This window comes from Phoenix dactylifera, unplaced genomic scaffold (assembly GCF_009389715.1).
Source record: "Phoenix dactylifera cultivar Barhee BC4 unplaced genomic scaffold, palm_55x_up_171113_PBpolish2nd_filt_p 001757F, whole genome shotgun sequence".
In the NCBI taxonomy this organism is placed as follows: domain Eukaryota; kingdom Viridiplantae; phylum Streptophyta; class Magnoliopsida; order Arecales; family Arecaceae; genus Phoenix; species Phoenix dactylifera.
In genome coordinates this window covers 49,900-72,992 of record NW_024069055.1, presented here as the reverse complement: position 1 = coordinate 72,992, position 23,093 = coordinate 49,900, and the positions used below count along the sequence as shown (strand labels likewise).

Below are 23,093 nucleotides of genomic sequence, written 5' to 3'. Positions count from 1 at the left end.
AAAAAAAGAGATCCACCTCCATTTCAGTACATTAATCTATGTTAATATAATCCTACTCTGCTCAATTGTGTATATTTGGCACCGATTTCAATCTACATCTCTTTGAAGTACAAGGGAAAAAAATACAAGGTGGTTAATTTGTTTGGATGATCATGGTGTTATTCATATTTTGTGGATTTTTTTTTTTTGGAAATCAGACAATATGGTCGGTAAAGGAGGATATGCGGAAGTATTCAAAGGAAACCTCCATGACGGCCAAGCTGTAGCAGTGAAGAGATTGGCTAGAGGCAACACCAGTGAGCAAAAAGAGAAGGAATTCCTTACAGAACTAGGCATAATTGGGCATGTATGCCATCCAAACACAGCCTCCCTGATAGGCTGCTGCATTGAGAATGGACTTCATCTGATCTTCGATTTTGCTGCTAATGGAAGCTTGGCATCAGCTTTGCATGGTGAGGATTCACCCATTTTCTCTTTTGTTTGCTCGTCGAAGTTGAGGTACATGCAGATTTTGTAACATGCTTTCAGGTAAAAATGGCAAGTTCCTCGCGTGGTCGGTGAGATATAAGATAGCCATGGGGATTGCTAGAGGTCTGCACTACCTTCACAAATGCTGCAGGCGGAGAATCATTCACCGTGATATAAAGGCTTCCAATGTTCTCCTTGGGCCAGACTTTGAACCCCAGGTGAAGGATTGAGTTCAGTCTGATTTAGAATTAGCAGGGTACCTGTGTATATATGGATTTCTTGGCTTGATTGGGTATTTCTTCTTACAGATTTCAGATTTTGGACTGGCAAAATGGCTTCCAAAACAATGGACTCATCACTGTGTCATCCAATAGAGGGCACTTTTGGGTAAATAATTGCTAGTCTTTGCATTGAACAAGTTCATGAGATACAGAATGGGAAAGCTCTGATGACAGCCTCTAACGACTCACTGAAACATCAAAGACAGCTCTTTCAAACAAACCTCAAACAATGAGCAGTGACATCACTAAATCTTCATCTAAAGCCTCTCTAAGTCCATTAGACTATGAGCTTAGTTAATGTAATAAAGACTAGTATAAAGATCTATAGGACATTCCTAAATTGAAGCATGCTTCTGAAACGTGAGCAGGTATTTGGCGCCAGAGTACTTCATGCATGGGATTGTTGATGAGAAGATTGATGTTTTTGCCTTTGGGGTTCTGTTATTGGAGATTGTTACTGGCAGGAGCCTGTGGATTCATCAAAGCAGAGCCTGCTCCTTTGGGTAAATAAGCTAAAAAAAAAACACGCGTCCAGTCTTAAGTCAACTGATTGCTCTCTTACTCATAAAATTTAGCATTGTCCAGGCCAAGCCACTTATAGACACTGGGAGAATAGCTGAACTGGCTGACCCAAAGCTCGAAGGTAAATATGACCCGGATCAGTTGCAGAAATTAGTGCTCACTGCCTCCTGCTGTGTGAGACAGACATCTATCTGGCGTCCATCCATCAGTGAGGTAAATCCCAAGCTTGTTGAAAATTCTTATTTAGAAAACAAAGCCCAAAAGAAGTGTGTTAATGTCTTCTTGCTGTAAAAAATCCTCTCCCCTCCAGTGGTGATAAAATCCATTTTTTCTTTTTTTTTGATATGAAGCGGTGATAAAATCTTGTTAGACTTACCATTCAATTAGAATAAAACCAACTTGGTTCAACATTATTGGGACTGATTTTTTTTTTTTAATGATGAGAAAATCATCCTGTATTAATTGTAATATGAGATTTTTTTCAACGATAATTTACTTCTTTTCATCATCTTAGGAGTTTAGATTCCTTAACTAATACAAATTAGTATTGAAGCTATAAATTCAGCAGAAATTTATGTGAAAACCTGAAATATTAGATTATTTGAGTATATGTTGTCTGTCTAAAATAAACGGAATAGCTGCTTAACATTATAAGAATATTAAACACAAACCAAGGGGCCTTGGACTGCTTTATTCCTCGAAATGCATTCTTTTAAGACTTATAATATGCAGAAGGTATAAAAATTCTTCTTCTTTGCAGACAGATCGTTTTCAAGTATAAATATAAAGAACTTAATTTGAGTCTTGCATTCAGGTATTACAGCTCCTAACAGACTGCGATGACTCCAAAGTAATAGAAAGCTGGAGGATGCCCGAAAGCCAGATCGATGAAATGGATGATTGGAGTTTGGGTTCAGACTTCTGCTATCCCTACTAGCCATCTCTCCACAAAATATTGGTAGGTCTAGAGTTGTTTTCGTTTTTTGCACTGGTTTAGAATATGATTGACTGATAACTATGAGAACCATGATGAAGTTATTTGGTCTTTGTAATTTATTGTGATAGGCATGGATGTCAAGGTTTTGATTTCTCTCTGTTTCAATGCCATGTTATATGATTTTGTGATAAAAAAAGACTTGAAGAGAATTGCAGATACATGTCCCATTTTGGAGGTGGCTAAAAATATGTTTGATCTCAGGTAATTGAAACTATATAAGGAATAAATTTGGCACGATCAAAGAAGCAAACCAAGACTCTCCAACTTTATGTCGCATTGTCTAATCCAAAACAATGATAAGAGAAATTGGTGCAACGACAGAAGCTGCATTACAAACCTGAAAGTGCGGCATGGAGAAAAGATTGGAAAAGAAAATAGGAGATGGGCAGAAAGAATACGCTGTAGCTTTTGAGGCTGATAGAATTTCATCGAGCATCACAAATCACAGCCATCACCCCCCTTACATTTCAAAATGCTTGAAAATTCACCGCAACTATCTCAAGAGAGGTTAACGCATGAACAATGGTGCCACCAAAAAAACCACGGAAAGGCTATATTAAACCAAGTAGTCATACTCTTACGTATTAGAAAGCTGGTGGTAAACCAACTCGGTGCGCAGTCCTAACCTTAATAGTAAAATCAGATGCATGCTAACACTCAACTAACTGCATAGTCTCAGCCACTCTCGATCCCAATCTTGCAGCATCCATACCTACACTAATCGCACCTTAAATAGTTTCCATGCTGTAAGAATTAAAATGATTGTTTTAAGTATGAAGTAGACCTATCTCTTAGGGCTTGTTCTTGGGTGTTCGGAAAATACGAAAAATAACCATGCCACAAACTTCTTTTTCCTCTTTGTGTAATTAAATAGGATGTCACTTATCGAGGAATGATAATTTTTACAATTTACTCAAGCAATCAACAAGCAAAATAATCAAGCAATCCAAAAATAAGAGACAATAAAATTTTTTTAACGTGAAAGACCCTTCTATGCAAAGAATAAAAACCACGAGATCTAATCCAGCCAAAAACTTTCATTATTTAGCATAATAGAATTACAATAGATTCTTTCTAGTTTAATTAGAAGATGCACAATTATCAACAAAATTTAATCTTGACTTTCACAACAAAAATATTCTTCACCATTAAGATGCATTTCAATAATAAACAACAAAATAAAGAATAGATCTCATCAAGTGTTGATACTTGAAATAATTAATAGAAAAGACTTTTTAAAGATTCAAACCGTTCAATATGTAGCTCTCAATACCAGAAATAACATACTGAAATTTCAGCCAAATCTAGATAAAATCACCCATCCAATCATCCGACAAAGCATCACCTTTTCTTTCTTTTCTTTTTCTTTATATTTCTTTTTTCTTTTTCATTTTTCGTTGAGCCTCGGACTCTCCAATTACTTTGGGGTTACCTCACCCAACCTGACATTTCCTTCTTATCCTTTTTTTTTTAAATTTCATATGAGGCGGGTTCCAAACGAGGACGGACCACACCAATAAATCTTCCCTCCCGACTCATGTGGGGGTTCCACCAAGCCCGTTTTCTTTCTACAAGCAATAATTTTTCTTACAGACAAGATTTTGGTCATCATATATGACCCATTATCATCACTATGGATTTTTCCAAGATACAGTAACTTCATCTCCAAAGCATCTTGAACCCAATGATATTTCACATCAAGGTGCTTGGATCTCGAATGAAAAGTTAGATTCTTTGAGAGATGGAAGGCATTTTGACCGTCACAATAAAATATATATTTCTCTTTTTTTTGGCTCAACTCTTGTAGAAATTTTTTCATCCACAAAAGTTCTTTGCAAGCTTCTGTAACTACAATATACTCAGCCTCTGTAGTGGACAAAGCAACACATTTTTGTAGCTTAGATTGCCATGACATTGCTCCCCTTGAACAAGTCATCAAGTACTATGATGTGGACTTTCTAGAATCTATATCACCAGCCATATCTATATCTGTGTACCCATCCAACACAAGTTTATCATTACCAAAATATAAATAGACTCTAGAAGTGCCTTTAAGATATCTGAGAATTTATTTAACAGTTGCCCAATATTTTTTACCAGGATTAGAAAAAAACTAACTTACAACACCAACTGCATGAGCAATATCCACCCTTGTGCAAACCATGGCGTACATCAAACTACCAACTATGGATGCATAAGGAATCTTCTTTAGTTCTTCTTTATCTTTCTGACATGTAGGACACTGCTTGAAACTTTACTTGAAGTAACCTGCAAGTGGAGAGCAAATTGGTTTGGACTTGCTCATGCTGAACCTTTCTAACACTTTTCGATATATCTCTTTTGAGATAACCAAAGCTTTCCATTCTTTCTATCATGAGTAATTCTCATACCAAGAATTTGTTTATCTGACAAAGTACTTCATGGCAAAGAACTTGCTTAACTCTCTTTTCAAGCTTTAAATCTTCTTAGCATTATGGCTAACAATCAATATGTCATACACGTAAAGTAAGAGAATAATAAATTTTTATCAGAGAATCTCTCTATAAATACACAATGATTAGAAGCGGTTTACTATACCCATGGTCTATCATAAATGAATTAAACTTTTTATGCCATTGCCGAGGTGCCTGCTTGAGCCCATACAGACTTTTTTTAATCTATACATGAGATGCTCTTTGCCTTTAACTATGAATTCTTTTGGTGAATCCATGTAAATTTTCTCCTCCAAGTCACCATGGAGGAAAGCAGATTTTACATAAACTTGCGCAATCTCCAAATTCATGCTTGCAGATAAACCAAGAATAACTCGGATTGAAGACACCTTGATCACAAGTGAGAAAATTTCTTCAAAGTTAATACCTTTTTTTTTTGACCAAAACCTTTCGCAACCAACCGTGCCTTGTACCTTGGATGTGAGCTCTTCGTTTTAGTCTTCAATTTGAACACCATTTATTCTTGAGTGCTTTCTTACCTTTAGGTAGTTCCATCAACTCAAATGTGCAGTTCTTATGCAAGAATTTTACCTCCTCTTAAATAGCTTTTAATCACTCTCTTTTCTTCATGATTTATAGCCTCTTAGTAACATTCTAGTTCTCCCCTATCAGCGATCATCGCATACTCATGAGAAGAATATCTTTGGAAAGGTCGGTGCTCCCTAGTAGATCTTCTCAACTGAGGCTCAACTAGTGATTCTAGAGAGGTTTGCTTAACATGCTTATCCGGCACATCATTATCAGGTGTGGGCTCATCAACTGTGTTACCATCATCTTCCTGCACATCTTTTCTATTGTCATTATTCATCATGGTTGGAGGCACTCGACCCAGATCAACAATTTTTTAGTGATAGACTTCGACTTCTCAACCTTTCCAAATTTTTCAATAGTCTGGTTTTCTAGAAACACAATATCTCTGCTTATGATGACTTTCTTATCAACTGGATCCTATAATATGTAATCAAACTCTTCATGTGCATAACCCATTAAGATAAACTGTCTAGACTTGTCATTAAGCTCGGATCTCCCATCTTTAGGAATGTGAATAAATGCCCTGCAGCCAAATACTCTCAAGTGATCATATGACACATCTTTCCCAATCCACACCCTTTTTGGTGCATCCTTTAAGAGAAACTGAAGGAGAAAGTTGATCAAATTCACTGCAGTTCTCATTACTTCGCCATAAAAGAATTTAGGCAATTTAGCCATGAGAGAGCATACACTGAATTCTTTCACAAATAGTGTGGTTCATTCTCTCAGCAACTCTATTATATTGAGGTGTTTTAGGAACGGTTTTCTCAAGCCTGATGCCATGATCTCAATAATATTTCTCTAATGGACCGCGTATTCACCATCATTATCTGCTTGAATTACTTCAGTTGTCTTTCCATTTCTCTTTCAACACTAGCATAAAAATGTTTGAATACATTGAGCACCTGGTCTTTAAATTATAAAGCAAAAGTCCATACTTTTCTAGAATGATCATCAATAAAAGTAACAAAATATAAAGCACCACCAAGAGTTCTAGCATCCATAGTGCAAACATTGGTGTGAATTAAATCCAAAATATGTGATTTTCTATATGAAGGAGATTTATGAAATGCAGCTCTATATTGTTTACTTGCGAAACAATCACTATAAGTCTTTAGGGGTATATCTTTTATAGAAAGAAGTTTCTTTTTAGCCAAAATATTAAGTCCCTTCTCACTCATGTGTCAAAGCTGCTTAAGTCATAATTTAATATAAGAGTCTTCAACTGCATTCACCTCTCTCTTGCACAATTTTGCTTGCATCATGTAAAGTATGCTTGATTTTTTTTTCTCTTGCTATTATTAGAGAATCTTTGGTAAGCTTCCATTTTTGCTTCACCGAAGTGGTTTGTGGTAACTTTCATCATCAAGTACTCCAATAGAGATCAAGTGGAGGCAGATATCAAGGACATGCCTCATATTTTTTAGCAATAGTTGACACATAATGCCAGTTTCCAAGCAGACATCTCCTATGCCCATAATCTTAGTTACTCTATTTTATCCATTCTAACACTGCCAAAATCACCACTAGGATGTGAAGAAATTCCATTGGAAAAGTACATAAAAAAGAGACACCCGAGTCAACAACCCAAGTACAATTCTGACATGTAAGGTTTACACAGGTATCGTCACAAATAATACCGACATCACTATCAGATGCAACTGTTGTATTTTTTTCTTTCACCTCTATCTCTTGATTGTTCTCTTTTAAAATTTTGCACTTTCTTTTCATATGCCCCTGGCTTGCCACAATAAAAAATATTTGATTTTTTCTTTATAAATTTGGACATTTTCTTGACTTATTATGATGTTAGAATTTGCAAGATTCTAGTTTTACTCCTCCCTCGCCTTTTTGTAAGTCACATCATGTTTTCTTCTTCTAGTCTCCCCATTAAGCATATTATCTTTTACCATTTTCAATGTTACCACATCATTAGGAAGCTGAATTACTAAGTGATACCAACTATAGTTTTCCAACTATCGGGCAAGAAACTAAGCACCAACAATACTTGCAACGTCATTATTTAGCATCATTTTCATAGTATTTAGCTGATTTACGATATCCTGAAATCTACTCAAAGCTTAGCCACCGAACTTTCCTTCTTATATTTCATATTTACAAGTTTTCTTATTTTGACTGCCTTATTCTGTGCAGTCTTTCACTCATAGAAATTCTCTAATTTCTTTCATAAACTATGTGTATTAGTCTTCATAACATGATGAAAAATACTATCATCTATCCACTCCCTAATTAATCCAATCGTCTTTCTATTCATTTTCTCCCACTCTTGCCGAGTTTTTGTTATTTAGTTTTGTCACTATCTCCTTCAATAGAATCATACAAATCTTTGCAAAATAGTAAATCATCAATTCGAAGCTTCCAAATTGAATAATTGGAAGATGTGAGTTTAACCATACTGCCACTAACAACTTGGCTCTGATATTATTTAGTTGGAAAAATACAATCAAAAAATAATGATGGCACAAACTTCTTTTCCTTTTTGTATAATTTAAATAGGATATCACTTACCAAGCAATAATAATCTCTGCAATCTCTACTAAGCAATTAACAAGCAAAATGATCAAGCAATGCAGAAACAAGAGACAACATATTTTTTTTAATGTGTAAAACTCTTCTAATGTGAAGGAAAAAACCACGAAACCTAGTCCAGCCAAAAAAATTTACTATTTAGAATAATGGAAGTACAATAGATCTTCTCTAGTTCAACTAGAGGCTGCATAAATATCAAAAAGTTTTAATCTTGGCTTTCAAAACAAGAATATTCTTCACCAATAATGTGGATTTAAACAATAAACAACAAAATAGAGGATGAATCTCACCAAGTATTGATGCTTGAAATAATCAAGAAGGCTTTTAAAAGATCCAAACTGTTTCCATCTCTAGCTTCTCAATGCCAGAAACAACATATTTAAAATTTCAGCCAAATTTGGATACAATTAATCTTCCGATCATCCGACAAAGCAACACCTTTTCTTTCTCTTCTTCTCTATTTATTTTCTCTTCCCATTTTCCGTAGAGCCCTAGGCTTCCTGGTTTCTCTGCGATTACCTCACCCAAGTCATTGGTTTCTTCTTATCCTATTTTTTTAAATTTCAAATGAGATGAGTCCCACATGAGGAGGGACCACACTAACATTAAGAAGGCACGATAAATTATCCAAGAATTTATATTTTTCTAAAATCTAAGCAATACTCAGATGTAAAAATAATTTATCCATATTTTTTATGCATTGGAAATTGGCTCAAGAATATATTACCTATATTCTTTTCCATTATAACTTTATGGATAAGTTGCTCAAATCTATCCTTCTTTTCTGTAATACCCTTTATGCTCCTAGTCCCAATTGTATACGTATCATGTATTGCCTTTTGTGATTGAAGTCCAATTTCTTCGTACCAAACTAGCTTTCGGCCCATACAAAAATACAGGGGGCTAGATGATATAAGGGCATGACATAACAGTCAAAAATGCATTCAATTAAACATGGTAAGAGGAAAAAAATTGCTTGGAATTTCAATGGGGCTCCCTATTAGTTTTACCAGAAAAACAAGGATAAAAAAAGTGAAATTGAAGCAATCAAGTTCAAGATGAGAATACTGGTTTGAGCGAGCCCTCGAACTTAGTCACCTTCAAACTATTTCAGAGATCTGTATTAATGCTGCATGAGAGGCAATAATATGGAATACATTAACCAAAAGACCAAATTGATATAACTAAATTTTGATCACCAAAAAAATCAGAAGAAAAGAAATTACATGACCCAAAGAATGAACTGCAACAACAAATTTGGAGATCAATATTAGATTTGCATAATCAAATTTGAGAAAAAATAAAAAAAATGGAAAATTTTAATACCCCAAAACAATGAGAAATGTAATCTTGAGAAACATAGGTTGAGAATACCCATAATTGCTAGAGAGAAAAAAATATAGAACTCACCGAGTAAAAGAAAGAGAAAGGAGATTTTAATTAAGAAAACATGAAAGCCTCGCCAGATTTTAACCAAACTTTTTTCTGGAAATTGGCTGGGGGATTGCAGCGGTGCTGCTAGGCTTCGAGTTCATCACGGATGAAGAGAGCAAATGAGAGGTTAGAATTTGTTGGATATATTAAGAGAAATATTTTAGAAATAAAAAATAGGGCCATTTTTATCCAGTTGATAGAAAATCAACTTATCCATCTCCCAGGTGGGTAAATATTTTCCACCCATTTCTGTTGACAAACTCACTAATGTTCTCATGCTATAGTCGCAAAAATAAAATTGCTAAGTCAATTTCTCATGACAACTTTTCTGCGATAGTTTATCAGTCTAGTGGTAGTAAATCATTTTTTAGATGAGATGAGACTCGTTAAAATTTAGCTAATCAAACTTCTTATCATGTATTCCTCCACTATTAGACCAGGGAATTAAACTTCTTCAAGCCCACTGGTTACTAGACTCGTTTCCTACTACCCCCACCTCTCGGAATGTTAAAAGTTAATTTTGATGATTCCGTTGGAGACAATGCATCAGATTCGTATTTTTACTATCAGAGACTGTTATGGCCATCTTGTTACTGCGGGTGGTAACTGGTAAGCCCTCGCTCCCTTGCTAGGTTTCTTTGCTGAACTTGTGGGTGCATGGGAGGCCCTTCACACGGAGGTACAAATAATTGGGCGCGGCGCTCATCCAGGCTTGGGCTAGCTATATTATTTAGTAGATTCAGGAACATTCCCTTGTTTAAGGACATTATCCAGTGCAAGAAGTCCATATAGGGCGTTTTAGAACAACACTTTGCTACGCCATGGCACCCAGGCTGAAGATAGATTGAATGGCTGCCGAAGCATCAGAAGATGATTTTTTTCATCTCAGCTGCTGACCAGGCTGCAACCTGATTTGGAACGAATCCTTGTTTACTTGGGCATGGATAGATCATAGATCTAGCCTTCCTAGTTGATGTACCTAGTCTTTGTTTACTGTTTTCAGGCTTGCCTCCCATCTTACATTCCAAAAAAAAAAAGAAAGGTTAATTAACTAGACGTAAGTGGCATACCAGAAACTCAAACCATAAAACTTGCTCCTCGTTCTCTTCCTTCAAGAATCCATTCCCTTCATCATATTCTCCGCTGCACACTCGCAGCTGATGCGGCAGCCCCTTAGATTCGTGTCGATCCATGATCACGTTCCAGCGTATCCTGGATAACGGAGACAGCATCATGCGCGGACACGACTCCTAAAGCGCCGCTTGCCACGTCCATGTTCACCTCCGTATACCCATCGCTGCAGAGATCAAAGAGAGGAGAAGAAAACCAACTACCAGTAGCCTTGCAGCATGGCATCTCAAAAGCCAAAAAGATGCCAAGAATTGATCTAAAAAAAAAAAGGGTAAAAAGGCAGTGAGGACAAGGAAAAAGTCGCCACCGCCCCGGATAAGCTGCTCGATCTTCCAAACCGAGAACACTTATTTTTTCTCGCCATTCAAAAACAAGGCCATTAAAAACGCAATAATAATATACATCAAAGAGCGAGACAGGAGGGAGAAGGGGAAAGAGTACATAAAAGCCAAAAACATCAATAAATCTCACAACAGGGCCCCATCAGAAGGACAGCACGACGCCGTAACCGTTTATCCACCATGGAGCGCCGCCTCGGCGGCGGTGGGAGTAGATACGGTCGACCTCCGCCTCGATCTCCGTTCGCTTGGCGAACCGCCCCTTGATCCTTGGCCGCGGTCTCCGCGTAGGCCCTTCCGCGACGCGTACCGGATCGTCTTCTCGAACCGCCGGTTCTTCCGCTTCTCTCGGTACCTCATCACCCGCGCCTCCCGGTCCAGCTGCGCCGCCGGATTCCCCGACCTCCCCCCGCCACCGTAGGGGTCAGTCACGTCCGCCATTGCGCCCCCGCCGCCGCCGCCGCAGACACCTTCCGGCACCACCCCCACCTCCGACGAGGACACCTGCTTCGATTTCAAGAATTTGAGAAACAGGCAAGAGAATCGCGAATTAATTCCAAAATTATCTTGATCTGGGGTTTTTTATGAGGGTTCTTACGCTGTGGCTCAGGGAATGGGCGGTGTAGGAACTGTAGGAGGGCCTGGATCGGGTGAAATCGAGATCCACGCCACCGTCCGGCGCGAGGAGGGGCGGAGGCGGCGGGCATACGACGGCCTTGGCCTGAACGGGGACGACGCTGTCGTCTGCTGGAATCGGGAGTCCATGGAGGAGCCGTATTCCAGATCCAGGTACGGATCCACATCTGAGAAGAAGTAGTCGGCCGTTTTCAGCTCCGGCGCCTCCAGCATCCCCCTTTGGGATTAGGGTTCGGGGGAGTAGGACTTCGTAGGAGCCACGACGCGGCCTCCGCTTCCTCCGCCTCGTTCTCCTCCTCGGTCGCACTCGTCGACGCCCTTGAAGAGGAACCCCTCGCCGCCGCCAGCGGACTCGAGGGCGGAGGCGGCGGGGTTCGAGGAAGGGGACGACGGGGACGCGCTCGTGGCGGCGGGCGAGGAGGTTGGCGGAGTGGATGTCGGCGTCGCAGGTGACGCAGAGTGCGGCGGCGTCCGCCTTGCACGTGACGCTGGCCGGCGCCTGCTCGCAGACCCCCACACATCCACACCCGCTCGTGCCGCGACGCCAGCTTGTTCGCCCCGTGCACGCGCGCATCGCACGTGCCGCAAGGTACGCCGTGTCCGCCCGGCAGAACAGCAGCGCCGGCGACCCCTTGCACGAGTCGCACCTCCTTGCCGCAAGCCCCCAAAACCCCTCCTCGCTTCGCTCCTTCCAACTCGCTTGCCATCTCTTGCTCTCTCTCTAGCCCTCTTCTTGACTTCACCAGTACTCTCTCTCTCTCTCTCTCTCTCTCTTCCTTCTGTGATTAGCTTTTGTTTCTCCTGAGGTGGGGGAGTTCTATTGGGGAGAGCTTCTATCTTCTTGGAGGGGAAGGAGGGGGTGGGTGGGGGTGGGGCCTCATGGGACCACGTGGAGGGTCGGCGGCCATGTAAAATGATTTTTAGTACTATTTTAGGGAATTGGCGGATCTCTGCTATCGTAGCTGCCGTTGGTCTGTGCCGACATGGGACCATGGGAAGATAGGGTCGGGCCGTTGGGGCCTCAGGCATAGAAAATTAGTATTCTTGACGTGGCGCTGTCCCACGCCGGTGGGACCCAGCTTCTTACCACTGTCGCTCCCTCGCGGCCGGTGATTCCGTTTAAACTGTCCTTGAAGCCGAAATAAGACAGCGGTTTATTGCGGTAAAATAACTACGCCATTGGCAAGTTATTTATATACACATATATAAATTTTTTTTTTATAGAATTGCTTGTCCATAATCCAATATATACTCTTATTATTAACGGCTGCAACATTTTAACGGCGATTGTTTTATATCTGACCGTAACCGGGTGTGGAGGATTAATCACGAGGATAGGCAACTCCAATCCCTTCCGGTACCGAGGGATGACCCCTTATCGGTCAGAATGTCGAAATTGCCCCTCCCTGCCGATGCCGGTGTCAGCAGCTTTAGAAGGTTGGGCACTTGGGACAGAGATATGTTGGAGATAAGTGGGGGCAATATCGTCTCCTCATATTTTGGTTGGCTTACTTTTTAGCGTGAGCCTATCAGCTTTAAGCTTTGCCGTGTCACGGAGGAGGACCATGAGTCCATGACATCGATCGCTTGGACTTTTGTGGCTTTTGCCGACTCGCAAAATTAAGGCCCACGCCCGACGGATGACTGCAGGCACTTGCCCTTGGTGATGCGACGCGATGAGGGGCAAAACCGTGCTTTCGATAATCTCATGACGACTTGGCTGCCGTCATCATATAAGCTCCTTATCGCGAATCAAAGCACGGCCTAGACTTCAACCATCGATAACCACGTGTCATCGACCTTAGGGGAATTCGCGTTTACTGGACACGCGTCGGGTGGAGAAAGGTTGTTTGGATGGAACGATGCTATGGAATCCGTAGTCATCGTGCTTCCAGGCAGGAGCAAATTGCCGGGATGCAGGAAAGGAGGGAGGCAGAGGCGAACATGTAAGGTGGTTCGGGGTGTGAAAAGGATCTCCACGGCAGCTGGGGACCATGCAGTATTATGGACATCCCATGATCCCTCTAGGTTTCCTGCTCTTCTTTCTTCTTCTTCTTCTTCTTCTTCTTCTTCTTCTTCTTTTTTTTTTTTTTTTTTTTTTTTTTTTTTTTTTTTTTTTTTTTTGGTACAACCTCGCCTCACACCCTACGAGTATGGATACGGCCTACAAAATCTAAAACAAATAAAGCTAAAAGAGACTCCGGCATTGTGTCGGACTCCCTCAAAATAAAATCTCCAAAATGTTGAGCTGCATAGGAAGCAACCCAATCAGCTGCACAATTCGCTTCCCTATAGACGTGTGTAGCCTGATGGGTTTTACACGTCTGCAGAAGTCTGCGAATGTTCAGAAGCAGCGGTCTACCCTCACCTGCACGACCTCGGCCCATGACCCAATCAATCACAGTGGCCGAGTCGCCCTCAAGAATGATCTCGTCTGCACCAAGTGTCCGTCTCGCATAAGATATGCCCTCCCAGGCGGCTCGGAGCTCAGCACACACAACCGACGCATCGAAGATCCGCTGACCCCCCAACGCCACTAGCCTGGCATCATGATCTCGAATGACGAAGTCTACACCTCCGCCTCTCCCATCAGCTGCCATACTACCATCGAAGTTCACCTTCAGGAAATCAGGGGATGGGAGTACCCAGTATACGAAAACATATCTGGGTGCTAAAGAGCAGAAGGGGTACCCCAGATCATCGCCTTATCGGTGGCCTTTGGGCATTAGGATTATCGCCCCGGTATGGCCTTCTCGTAGCTCTCTTTAGGGAACGACCGCCAGAGTAGTCATGAGACCCTGGATCGCGATCTGATGACTCTGGGTGCTGGACGCCTAGCAAGTGGCTGGGATGGTGGGCCCGCAAAAGGCCATGTAGCTCCCGCCGGTGGGTGAAAGGGTAACCGAGAGGTTGCTTTCCTTATAGAGATCTTAATGTACGGACCCAGAGATCTCAAACGCATTAAAAAAAAAAAAAAAAGATAAAGGCCGACTTGTAAGTTCCCAGTTGCTCGTGCACTACCGCTCTTTCAGTATGGTGATTTTTCTATTTTTCTATTTTTTTTCTTCCAAAGCTCTTATCAACAAAGTAACAAGAATCCCATATTTTGCTAATTGTCAAGATATTACAATATAATAATGACTAAAATTTTAGAACTCCTGGCAGCGTCTTTATGAAAACAGTTGCAGGTTTGAGTCAGCATGCCCTTATCCGAATCAAAATATTACTTTAAAGTTTGCATTTGGTTCTAAATCTAGAGTAAAAGGACCGATCAAAGTTTTAGTAGATGCATTGATATGTGGATACCGTATTGAATATTTGTTTATTTCGTAAAGTTTATGAGTCCGAAGTTTTCATTTTAGGACATGCGCGTGAAGTATTTTCGTTTCTTAAATTTTTCGATGATACATATTGTCCTTTTTCATACAAAATTCAGCCATTCTTTACCCGCCACTTCACATCATTTTACTGTTGCGCAATGGCGCAGGGGGCAACTCAATTTTGCTGTTTCTAAACTCCTCTCAACCCAAAAGGATAAAACTCGATTCCTAATCTCCAATGTAATCACCAAAGATCCTGTTTTTTTTTTCTTTTTTGTTGATGAAAACCAAAGATTTTGTTAGTCATCTAATCATATATTTATATATATGAAGTATACAAGTAGAGTAAGTTTATGTACCAAAAAAATAGAGAGATGGAAATTGGTTTGTTTTCAATAGAGTTGAAATTGGATCACATATGGATCGAATACCAATATATCCATATTCATATTTGTTTTATTAGATAAATAAAGATACAGATGTTAGTAAGATGCAAAAATCCATATCCATATTTATTTTAAATGGATACGAATATAAATGAGATGTTAAAAGTACAGATATAAATACATATATAAGTTACATAATTAAACTTTATGATCGTAGAATAAAAAAAAATTACTAAGTGAAGATAAATCAAGTTGAAAACATGTTAATGTGGTTATTTATTTTTTAAAAATTTTATGAGTAATATATAAAATTAAATAAAATTATAAATGAAATTCAATATTCATATACAAATCGATATTTATCCATTTTTTAAATTAATATGAATACAATTATTGATATTAATTAGATACTCAAATTTCTATCCATATGTAATATTGATTTGTTGCCTCGAGAATCCAAATAAAGAGTTGAGGTTGGTCAACGACCGAATTGAAGAGTTGAGATTGATATCTAGGCTCCAAGCTTGGAAGTTGAGCTGGAGAGTTGGTGGAGACAATTGGTGGCAAATGAACTTAATCTCGAACAGAATGATACCTAGCTAACTTGAAAATAGAAAAGAAGGTTCGATGCTTAATTTAGTCAGGATTCTAAGAAAATAGAGAAAGTTTGTGAGAAGTTTACAAGCGAGAATTGATGAAAGAACATGCCTTGAGGTTCCCTTATCATCCTTTTGTATAGAATGGGGTTCATGTCCGTCACTGAAATTAATGAGGCATGTATTAATTGCTTCTTAATGAATTCGATGTTATTCACGTGGTGATAATTATTCTCTTGCATAGTAATGGCCGAGTTGGCGCAACCGTCTTTGAGACCGTAGCCATGCTCTTAATAAGCATTTAACTGCTTTTAAACAGACTTGGATGGAAGACATGCGGCTCTTTCTTACTATTCGATTGGGTCGATCTAGGAATTTGGCCAACACCGAAGTAAAGTTTGACTTCCGACTTAGTCGAGATTCAGGTACAACTTTCTAGATTGGGAACTTCTTGAGGGATATGGAAGAGGATAGTCCTTTGAAGCAACTATATTATAACTTTCCCCTTCGCAATCTCTTATACGTAGGATAAATTTTGTACTCGAATTTCCCGAGATTAGCCATGCGGTTGATGCTTTTTTTTTTTCAATTGGAGATATGGGAGAAGGCTCGATGCCTCTCTTCCTTTTATAATTAATACTATCATTTGTTATCTGGTTCTGACGGTGATGCCAGATTTACTTTGCGTGATTTATATCCCTTTCATGGGATTAGGCGGGCGTGTTAGGTCGAGCAAATAACGCCCTGGAAAATGAAAATTTGGGGGACGGTGAGCCGGTGATTGGTGGGCGTTTCGAACATCAAAAAGGCAAGTTGGGTTGGCTTTTGGCCACGTCACCATCAGACGCACTAAAAGTCGAAAGATGAGGACGACGAGCGACCAGATCCCCATCATGCCCTCAATGTCGCCTACCCGACGGCCTGGCCTTACCACGCGGAACCCCATCCAATACATAGCCAACTGCAAGAGACTTCGATGCAGTTCCCCTCGACGGTCGCCACGTGTAATCTTGGTTGGTCCAAAAAGGAGGAGGACCGCTTTTGCGATCCTTGCGTGCCTTGGCATCGACGTCATAGCCCGCGCTGCATGCAGATGCAGACATGCAACTAACTTTGGAACAGATATTGAAGATATCTCAGATATATCTAGCTGAAGCTTAGGTATTGGAGTGATTAACAATAAAAAGGGAAGATATATGTTTGGCTATAAATAGTAATATACACGGGAGATCATGTATTTATATAGGAGTTATCACATCTTAGATATATGCAAGAAATTTTCTTATTTGAGTATCAAAGAAGCATCCATAAGTTTGCTTTAGATGATGAGGTTGCGCGACAATGCCTAGAGAGTTGGAAGTGGACAGGGCCACAAGCCTACCTGACCTTGATTTAAATTGTTTTTCAAGCCTAGAAGTGGGTTTAGACTGAAAGTTTCTTTCCAGGTCCTTGCCTGAACCCCAATTGGATTTGGATTGAATAAGCTCATTTAGTTGAAAGGTCGGGCCCAACTCGAATTGACCCGATTAATTCAGAATTTTTGGCCTGGTTGATGAGTTGATCCAAAATACTCAAGGGCAACTCGAAAGACTCATTGCAGAAAATCTCAATAATGAATTTGGGTTAGGATCGGGTTTATTTTGGAGCTCATAATTTAAGTTGGCTCTAGCTGTGCCAAGCATCGGACCGAGCCTAGCTTGAAATTTATTTGGACTCTATTTTTAGGCCCAAACTTGGCTTAGACAATCATGGGCTTGGCCCAAGGCTTGACCCGGAGCTGGTTTGGCCCATTGAGCCTTGGACCATTTGAGCGTATTTCCAGCCCTAACTATGTCGATAAAAACTAAGAATGTCAGGGTAATAAAGATAGGATTAAGTTTTATTCCATCAAAGACCACCTAGAATTTTTTTTAAAAAAATAATGTTTAGGCAAAGGATTTGCTGATTTGGTTGCAACACTAGAGGTATCATGCAAGATCCAATATTTTGGCTTTTAGAAATATGCAGCTATTTGATAAAAAGTGGACGTTGGTTAAAGATAGTTGTTCAGAAACACAATTTTAATGAACCATAATTTTTAACAAATTTATATACATATTTGGTGTCACTTTTTTTCTTGATTAAGATTAGTTGTTCAGCAACACTCAACATTCTGGCAGCCAAAAATATAAAATTACCTAACATATATTAGTTTAGGGTAATTAAAATGCATCAATCATGGGTAAATTTGATACCTAGCTACATATTCAAGCAAGAAGTTATTTTCCTATCAAATGATGAATCCTTTTTGTTTCCTATCTTACTTTTCGAGAAAAAAATTTCATCTTAATTATGTTTTAATCAAGGAAATCTTGCAAAAAAGTTTCATTTAATTACTAAACTTGTTATTTTCACCAAATAAAAAAACTTGCTTTGAATTTTATTGGACTGTTCTAGAGTAGCTCTTGTAAATATTCATACGAACATTTTCGAACACGCGCTTACCCCATATGCATCAATGTGGTGATGGAAGCTTAATTGTTTACTGAAGTGCAAAATGAGCCATTTGTGATAGAAGAACTAAATAAATTAATATGACTTTTTTTTAATATAGTAATAATAAATTTCCTGCAAATATATCCGTACAACATTATTCCAGAAATCTTAAATTAATTCTAAGACTATATTAGGAGCATGGTATTACGTATGATATATTAACTCAGAAAAGAAGAGCTTGACGGTAGAATTACAAGATTTTGCACTCAAAATAGTTTGTGGGGAACCATTTCAACTAGTTTGCATGCTGAAGTTGGACCTCACAATAAAGTTTTCACTGTTCATAGTTATGTTGTAGTAAATTCGAGGTGTGACAATGGCTGCTTACCCGGAACATATGTAGGGCCTTCTGAAACAAAATCTTTCTTTTAGCTCCGTGTTTGCAGTCTCTCCTCCCGTGTAAGAGAGGCAGGTTTTTTTAGGGGGCGAGGAGAAAGGCACGTTTCGTACCAAAGTTCCCGCTATTGACTCGTCCGGTTCAACCCACCATTGACCTGCCTGATTCGACCCATTACTCTGAGATTTTTTTTTAATTAGTTAATGTTGTAGATTCTCTTTCTCAAAAATTAGAAACCTTTAAAAGGTTTGTTTATTGAGTTCTAATGCACATTTTTTGTGTTAATTCAATCGTAGGATATATATTAGTGCTGGCTCAAGATGATAATAATGCCCACTCATGCCAGGAACTGGGGCAACTCTGGCTCGGTGATACTTTGATGCTTCAAAAATTTTTTGCTTCTTCCTCTGTTCCACCAGTAGAATCAAGAGCTGCTTATGAATGATCAGTAATGATCAGCTAACCGGTTTGCTTTCAGCAGGATATGGTTGTAAAAGGGCCACTGAGATCCATTGGATTATCTCAGTACCTAGTCATGGCATTTGATCTAATCATATGCTCCAAGACACTTGAGCTATTAAATCTACCTTCTTTGCTACTTCCTCTACGTCCTCGTCTTTCTTTGCTTCTTCTTGCTGACAGTTCCAGGGGCTCAGATTTTGGTTGAGACGTTGTCCCACAGTACCCAACAAAATTATGAAAAAAAAAAAACTCTCTCATTCCTATGATATAAATATCATATATAATAAAATTAATTTGTATTTTTTATATTTTACATTTTTTGCTTTTCCAATCTTTTAATAGTTTATTTTTTATTTTTTACTATTTTTATTATTTTTTAATTAATTTATTTATGCCAAAAAAGAGTTTCGCATGCATGCAAGCCCTCTTCGATGAAATAAAGTTCAACTTAAAATTCATCACCAGGATGCCCGTTTTGTGATGATTAGGCATTTTTTATTTTTCATTTCATATCCCTGTCGTGGCAAAGCCTCAATGCACTAACAAACCTTTCTGAAATGGCAATATGTACCTGATAAGGTTTTCTCTCATCAACAACGAATGTTTGGAAACACTAATTAAAAATGGAATCACTGTTATTTGTCTAATCCATAGATAAGTAGAACATTAATAATCGATGATCAATGGCAATCCTGTAAAACAATTTTATACCCTCAGACAATAATTGCTCCCATTCTACAGCTGCTGAAAGTCCTTAGCGTCCCAATGACATATATTCCAACTCAACCACCATTGGTACAAGCAAACATGTGTGAGAAAAAGCATTGGTTATAAGACATCTCAGCGAGATTTTCCATCATGGCATGAAGAACCAAGATCATCTTCTTGCGTCCTTTCACAAGATTTATAATTTCTATCCAGCCTCACTTTTGGGCTTGAGAGAGACGTACACCCTTGCACCACAAATTAGCCTCCGGACTTGAGAGTGTTACTGAGCCTGCACCAATGAACATTACTTCCCGCTAAGCTTCAGCATGTCATGAAATTTCCATCTTGTTTCTAAATCAACTTTCACTAGAGCATCCCTATGTGGAAAAAAATAACCATATCTACTTAACACCCTGGAAGAGAATGTGCTTTGGTGAATGTTTGAAGAGTTTCAACCATCAAATCATCAGAAGGGATAAAGATCTTACGACTTGCACACTTGGAAAATCCAAACAGATAGATAAGATGGAAGAAGAATGCTGGATAAAAAATTAAATGTTATATGGAGTTTGTTGAGATCAATCATCTATGGAATAAATACCGATTCATGTAACTTGCCATATAGTTTTTCACCACAAGTTGCAAAACATGAATATCAACATACAGCAATGTTTGTTACTGCACTTGATCTATTCTACTTTGCCATCTGCATATTAGTTCTTGTGCACTAATTTCTTCACCTTCTACACAAAAACTAATGAAGTTCAAAACCACTGCACTCGTTCTGAGAAGGTAGTTTTATGGTCAGCACATAGTTAAGGACAGAGTGGAAGCCAGATAAACATAATGAATATGAAAATCCAAGTATTCCACGAAAAGCTAAATCAGATAAGGTTGTTCTGTCATACTAAGGCCATAACAAGCCGACTAATGTCTTAGATCTTCTTGCTGGACCATGTTAGCCACCATTAAATTGTCATAAAGGTTGCATCTGCTAAGCAGAAAGGCATGGCCGGTATCATTGAATAAAACTAGTCAGGCTCGTCTATGAAAGTTTACCTTTTGATTCTTTTCAAGAATCTATAGCACTTAGTTTCTCTTTACTAGTGATGTTGAATTTTGATTTCTTCAATCATATTTTCTAGAACAGGAAAACAAATTACCAGATCACAGAAGGGCATAGCTTAAGTGAGCAAACGCTATCATCTCTTCATTATTTAGATGAAAACTGAAATGGTCAATTAAGCTTACCAATCTAAGCCCTCCAAATAGCCCTTCTCCTTTTATAGCTGAAGTTTTAAAGATGGCCCACTGCCGGTTTTTTATCTTATGAAGTTCCAGGGATTCGGTTACTGCAGCATCATCAAGTGCGCCAGGGAGATCCTGCACAGGAAGACAAATAACTATACCACTGAGACAGATCAAGATGTTAAGATTTTCTGCAAGTGAATGACATGCGACATGAGCAACCAACATGGGCAATAAGGTAGGCCATGACCAAATAGCTAGAAGACCTAGAGGCATTTTATCCTTATTACCAACAATAAATAGCCATGGTTAAAAAAAAATATAGATAGCAGCCTTGAACAACTTATAATATAAAGTATGAACACGGCAAGCAAAGAAAGCAAAAAGCATCAAGTATATCAGAGGTGTAAAAACTTGCCAGAGAAAGAGCCAGCTTACTGCATTCACAAGAGACAGCAAGATGAAATATTGACTCGGATACTGAAGGGAACATCCACTCGGCCAAGCAACAAAAAAAATAGAGGAAAAAAAAAAATTGGAGCAGACAACCAGCCACCAAGAAAGATTATCACGCTCATATGAGATAACTGCTTATAAAGGATGCACAAAATAGAAAGTTAAATATAGATTTCAGAAAAGAGACAGCCATGATGATGATGACAAGATATTTACATTGATTTCCTACCAACGATTTCCAGTTTCAGTTGAAACCTAATCTGTTTTGGCCGAAACAAATCAAAATTAACACCTGATTTTGAGTTCAGTCAATTCAGTAGTTTCGGTCAGTATCAGCGCAAAATTGGCCCAATTTCAGTGGTTTCAGCTGAAACATGCCCAAACCCGCGCATAGATGCTTTTTTGTACGTTTTATTTTATGTTACAATGATATCAAAGGTCTCTATTTATTTTAAGTACACAGGCTGTAAGTAATCAATTTAACGGTTTTTCTGTCTCTTTCTTTAGTTAGAAGAGATAGATAATAAAATTAAACCTTCATAGGCAAAGAATTTTTTGGTAAACACTTATTGCAATACTTTATAGTGTGAACAACTAGACAGAAGACATTCTACAAATGCATGCAATTTACTAAATAGCGACAAACTCAAGAATATGAGAAAAATGCACAAACTCACTATACATGTGAGTTTTAAGATGAATTTGGGAATTGAAGCTTAAAGAGTGACTAACACACACATAAACATAAGCTATCTACACATACATACATGCTTACATAATCCATGACTAGATATCCATGTACTTAATTTTACTCATATGCAATATTAAACTTCAGCCTAAAATTATACATACAACTCCAATAAAGAACCAAATTTAACACAAAATATTCTAAATTGTTGTATAAAAATTTTCATGGTTTCATTCATTTTTCTTTTTTGAATGTTTTCTAGATCTTTTTTCACCGGATTCTAAAACTTGGAGTGAGACTCTAAAAATCATCGAAACTACTAATAGTGAAACTTCACACACCTAGATAAACTGGTACCAAAATCGAGTTTTCAAAACGTCAGTACAAACTGGACTTGAGCAAATCTAGCTCGACTCACCTGGCCCTACTCGATCTGTGCCCTGCCTGGGTTCGGCCTGGTTTCTTAGGCCCGATGGAATATTAGGCTGGAATTGGAATTGCTTTTCTTAACCTATCTTGATCCATCCTGATATACCTGCACAATATAAAGTTTATATTTTATACACTATATTCATACTACAAAGTCAAAACCTATATATTAGATTAGACAGTTTTTTTTTAAAGAATGATTTTGAGTTAAAACATAATAAGTAAAAGCTGATGGGAGAATCCCACAGCCTAAACCTTTCCCATCTTCTATAGCTGCCAGCCCCATCCTACCCAATTTCTCCTTCGACAATAGCAGCAATCACAACCACCTGGTGGTTTAGTAACGTTTTCTTCCCTCCCCCCTTGCTCACTCCCTTCACCCCTCCTCCCTTGCTCTACCCCTCCTCCCTACCTCTCGTTGTTGAAGTAAGCCAGCTCCACCATCTCCTTGACCTCAATCTTCCTCTCTGTCTCTCTCATGCGCTTGTACCCCCAAGCCCTCCTCCATGTCTCTTTTCCTCACTGCTACCACCTTATCCATGATCACT

At 38.9% G+C, this 23,093-nt stretch overlaps 1 protein-coding gene, 1 long non-coding RNA gene and 1 pseudogene across 2 annotated transcripts; 1 reads left to right on the top strand and 2 right to left on the bottom strand.

Moving 5' to 3' along the window:
* The first annotated feature begins 188 nt into the window (after positions 1–188).
* LOC120109044 (probable receptor-like serine/threonine-protein kinase At5g57670) lies at positions 189–2,217 on the top strand. Its single transcript, XM_039122783.1, is given in 8 exon segments — positions 189–452; positions 529–686; positions 777–831; positions 834–855; positions 1,118–1,212; positions 1,215–1,252; positions 1,335–1,484; positions 2,086–2,217. Coding segments are annotated over 8 exon segments (891 nt in total). The 5' UTR covers positions 189–202; the 3' UTR covers positions 2,209–2,217.
* Positions 2,218–10,736: 8,519 nt separating this feature from the next.
* Positions 10,737–13,980, bottom strand: LOC103701702 (annotated as a pseudogene).
* Positions 13,981–19,927: 5,947 nt separating this feature from the next.
* Positions 19,928–22,613, bottom strand: LOC120109043. Its single transcript, XR_005510106.1, has 3 exons — positions 22,535–22,613; positions 20,976–21,107; positions 19,928–20,013 (listed from the first exon to the last, which is right to left on the bottom strand). It is a non-coding gene; the product is annotated as an uncharacterized LOC120109043 (long non-coding RNA).
* Positions 22,614–23,093: the final 480 nt, after the last annotated feature.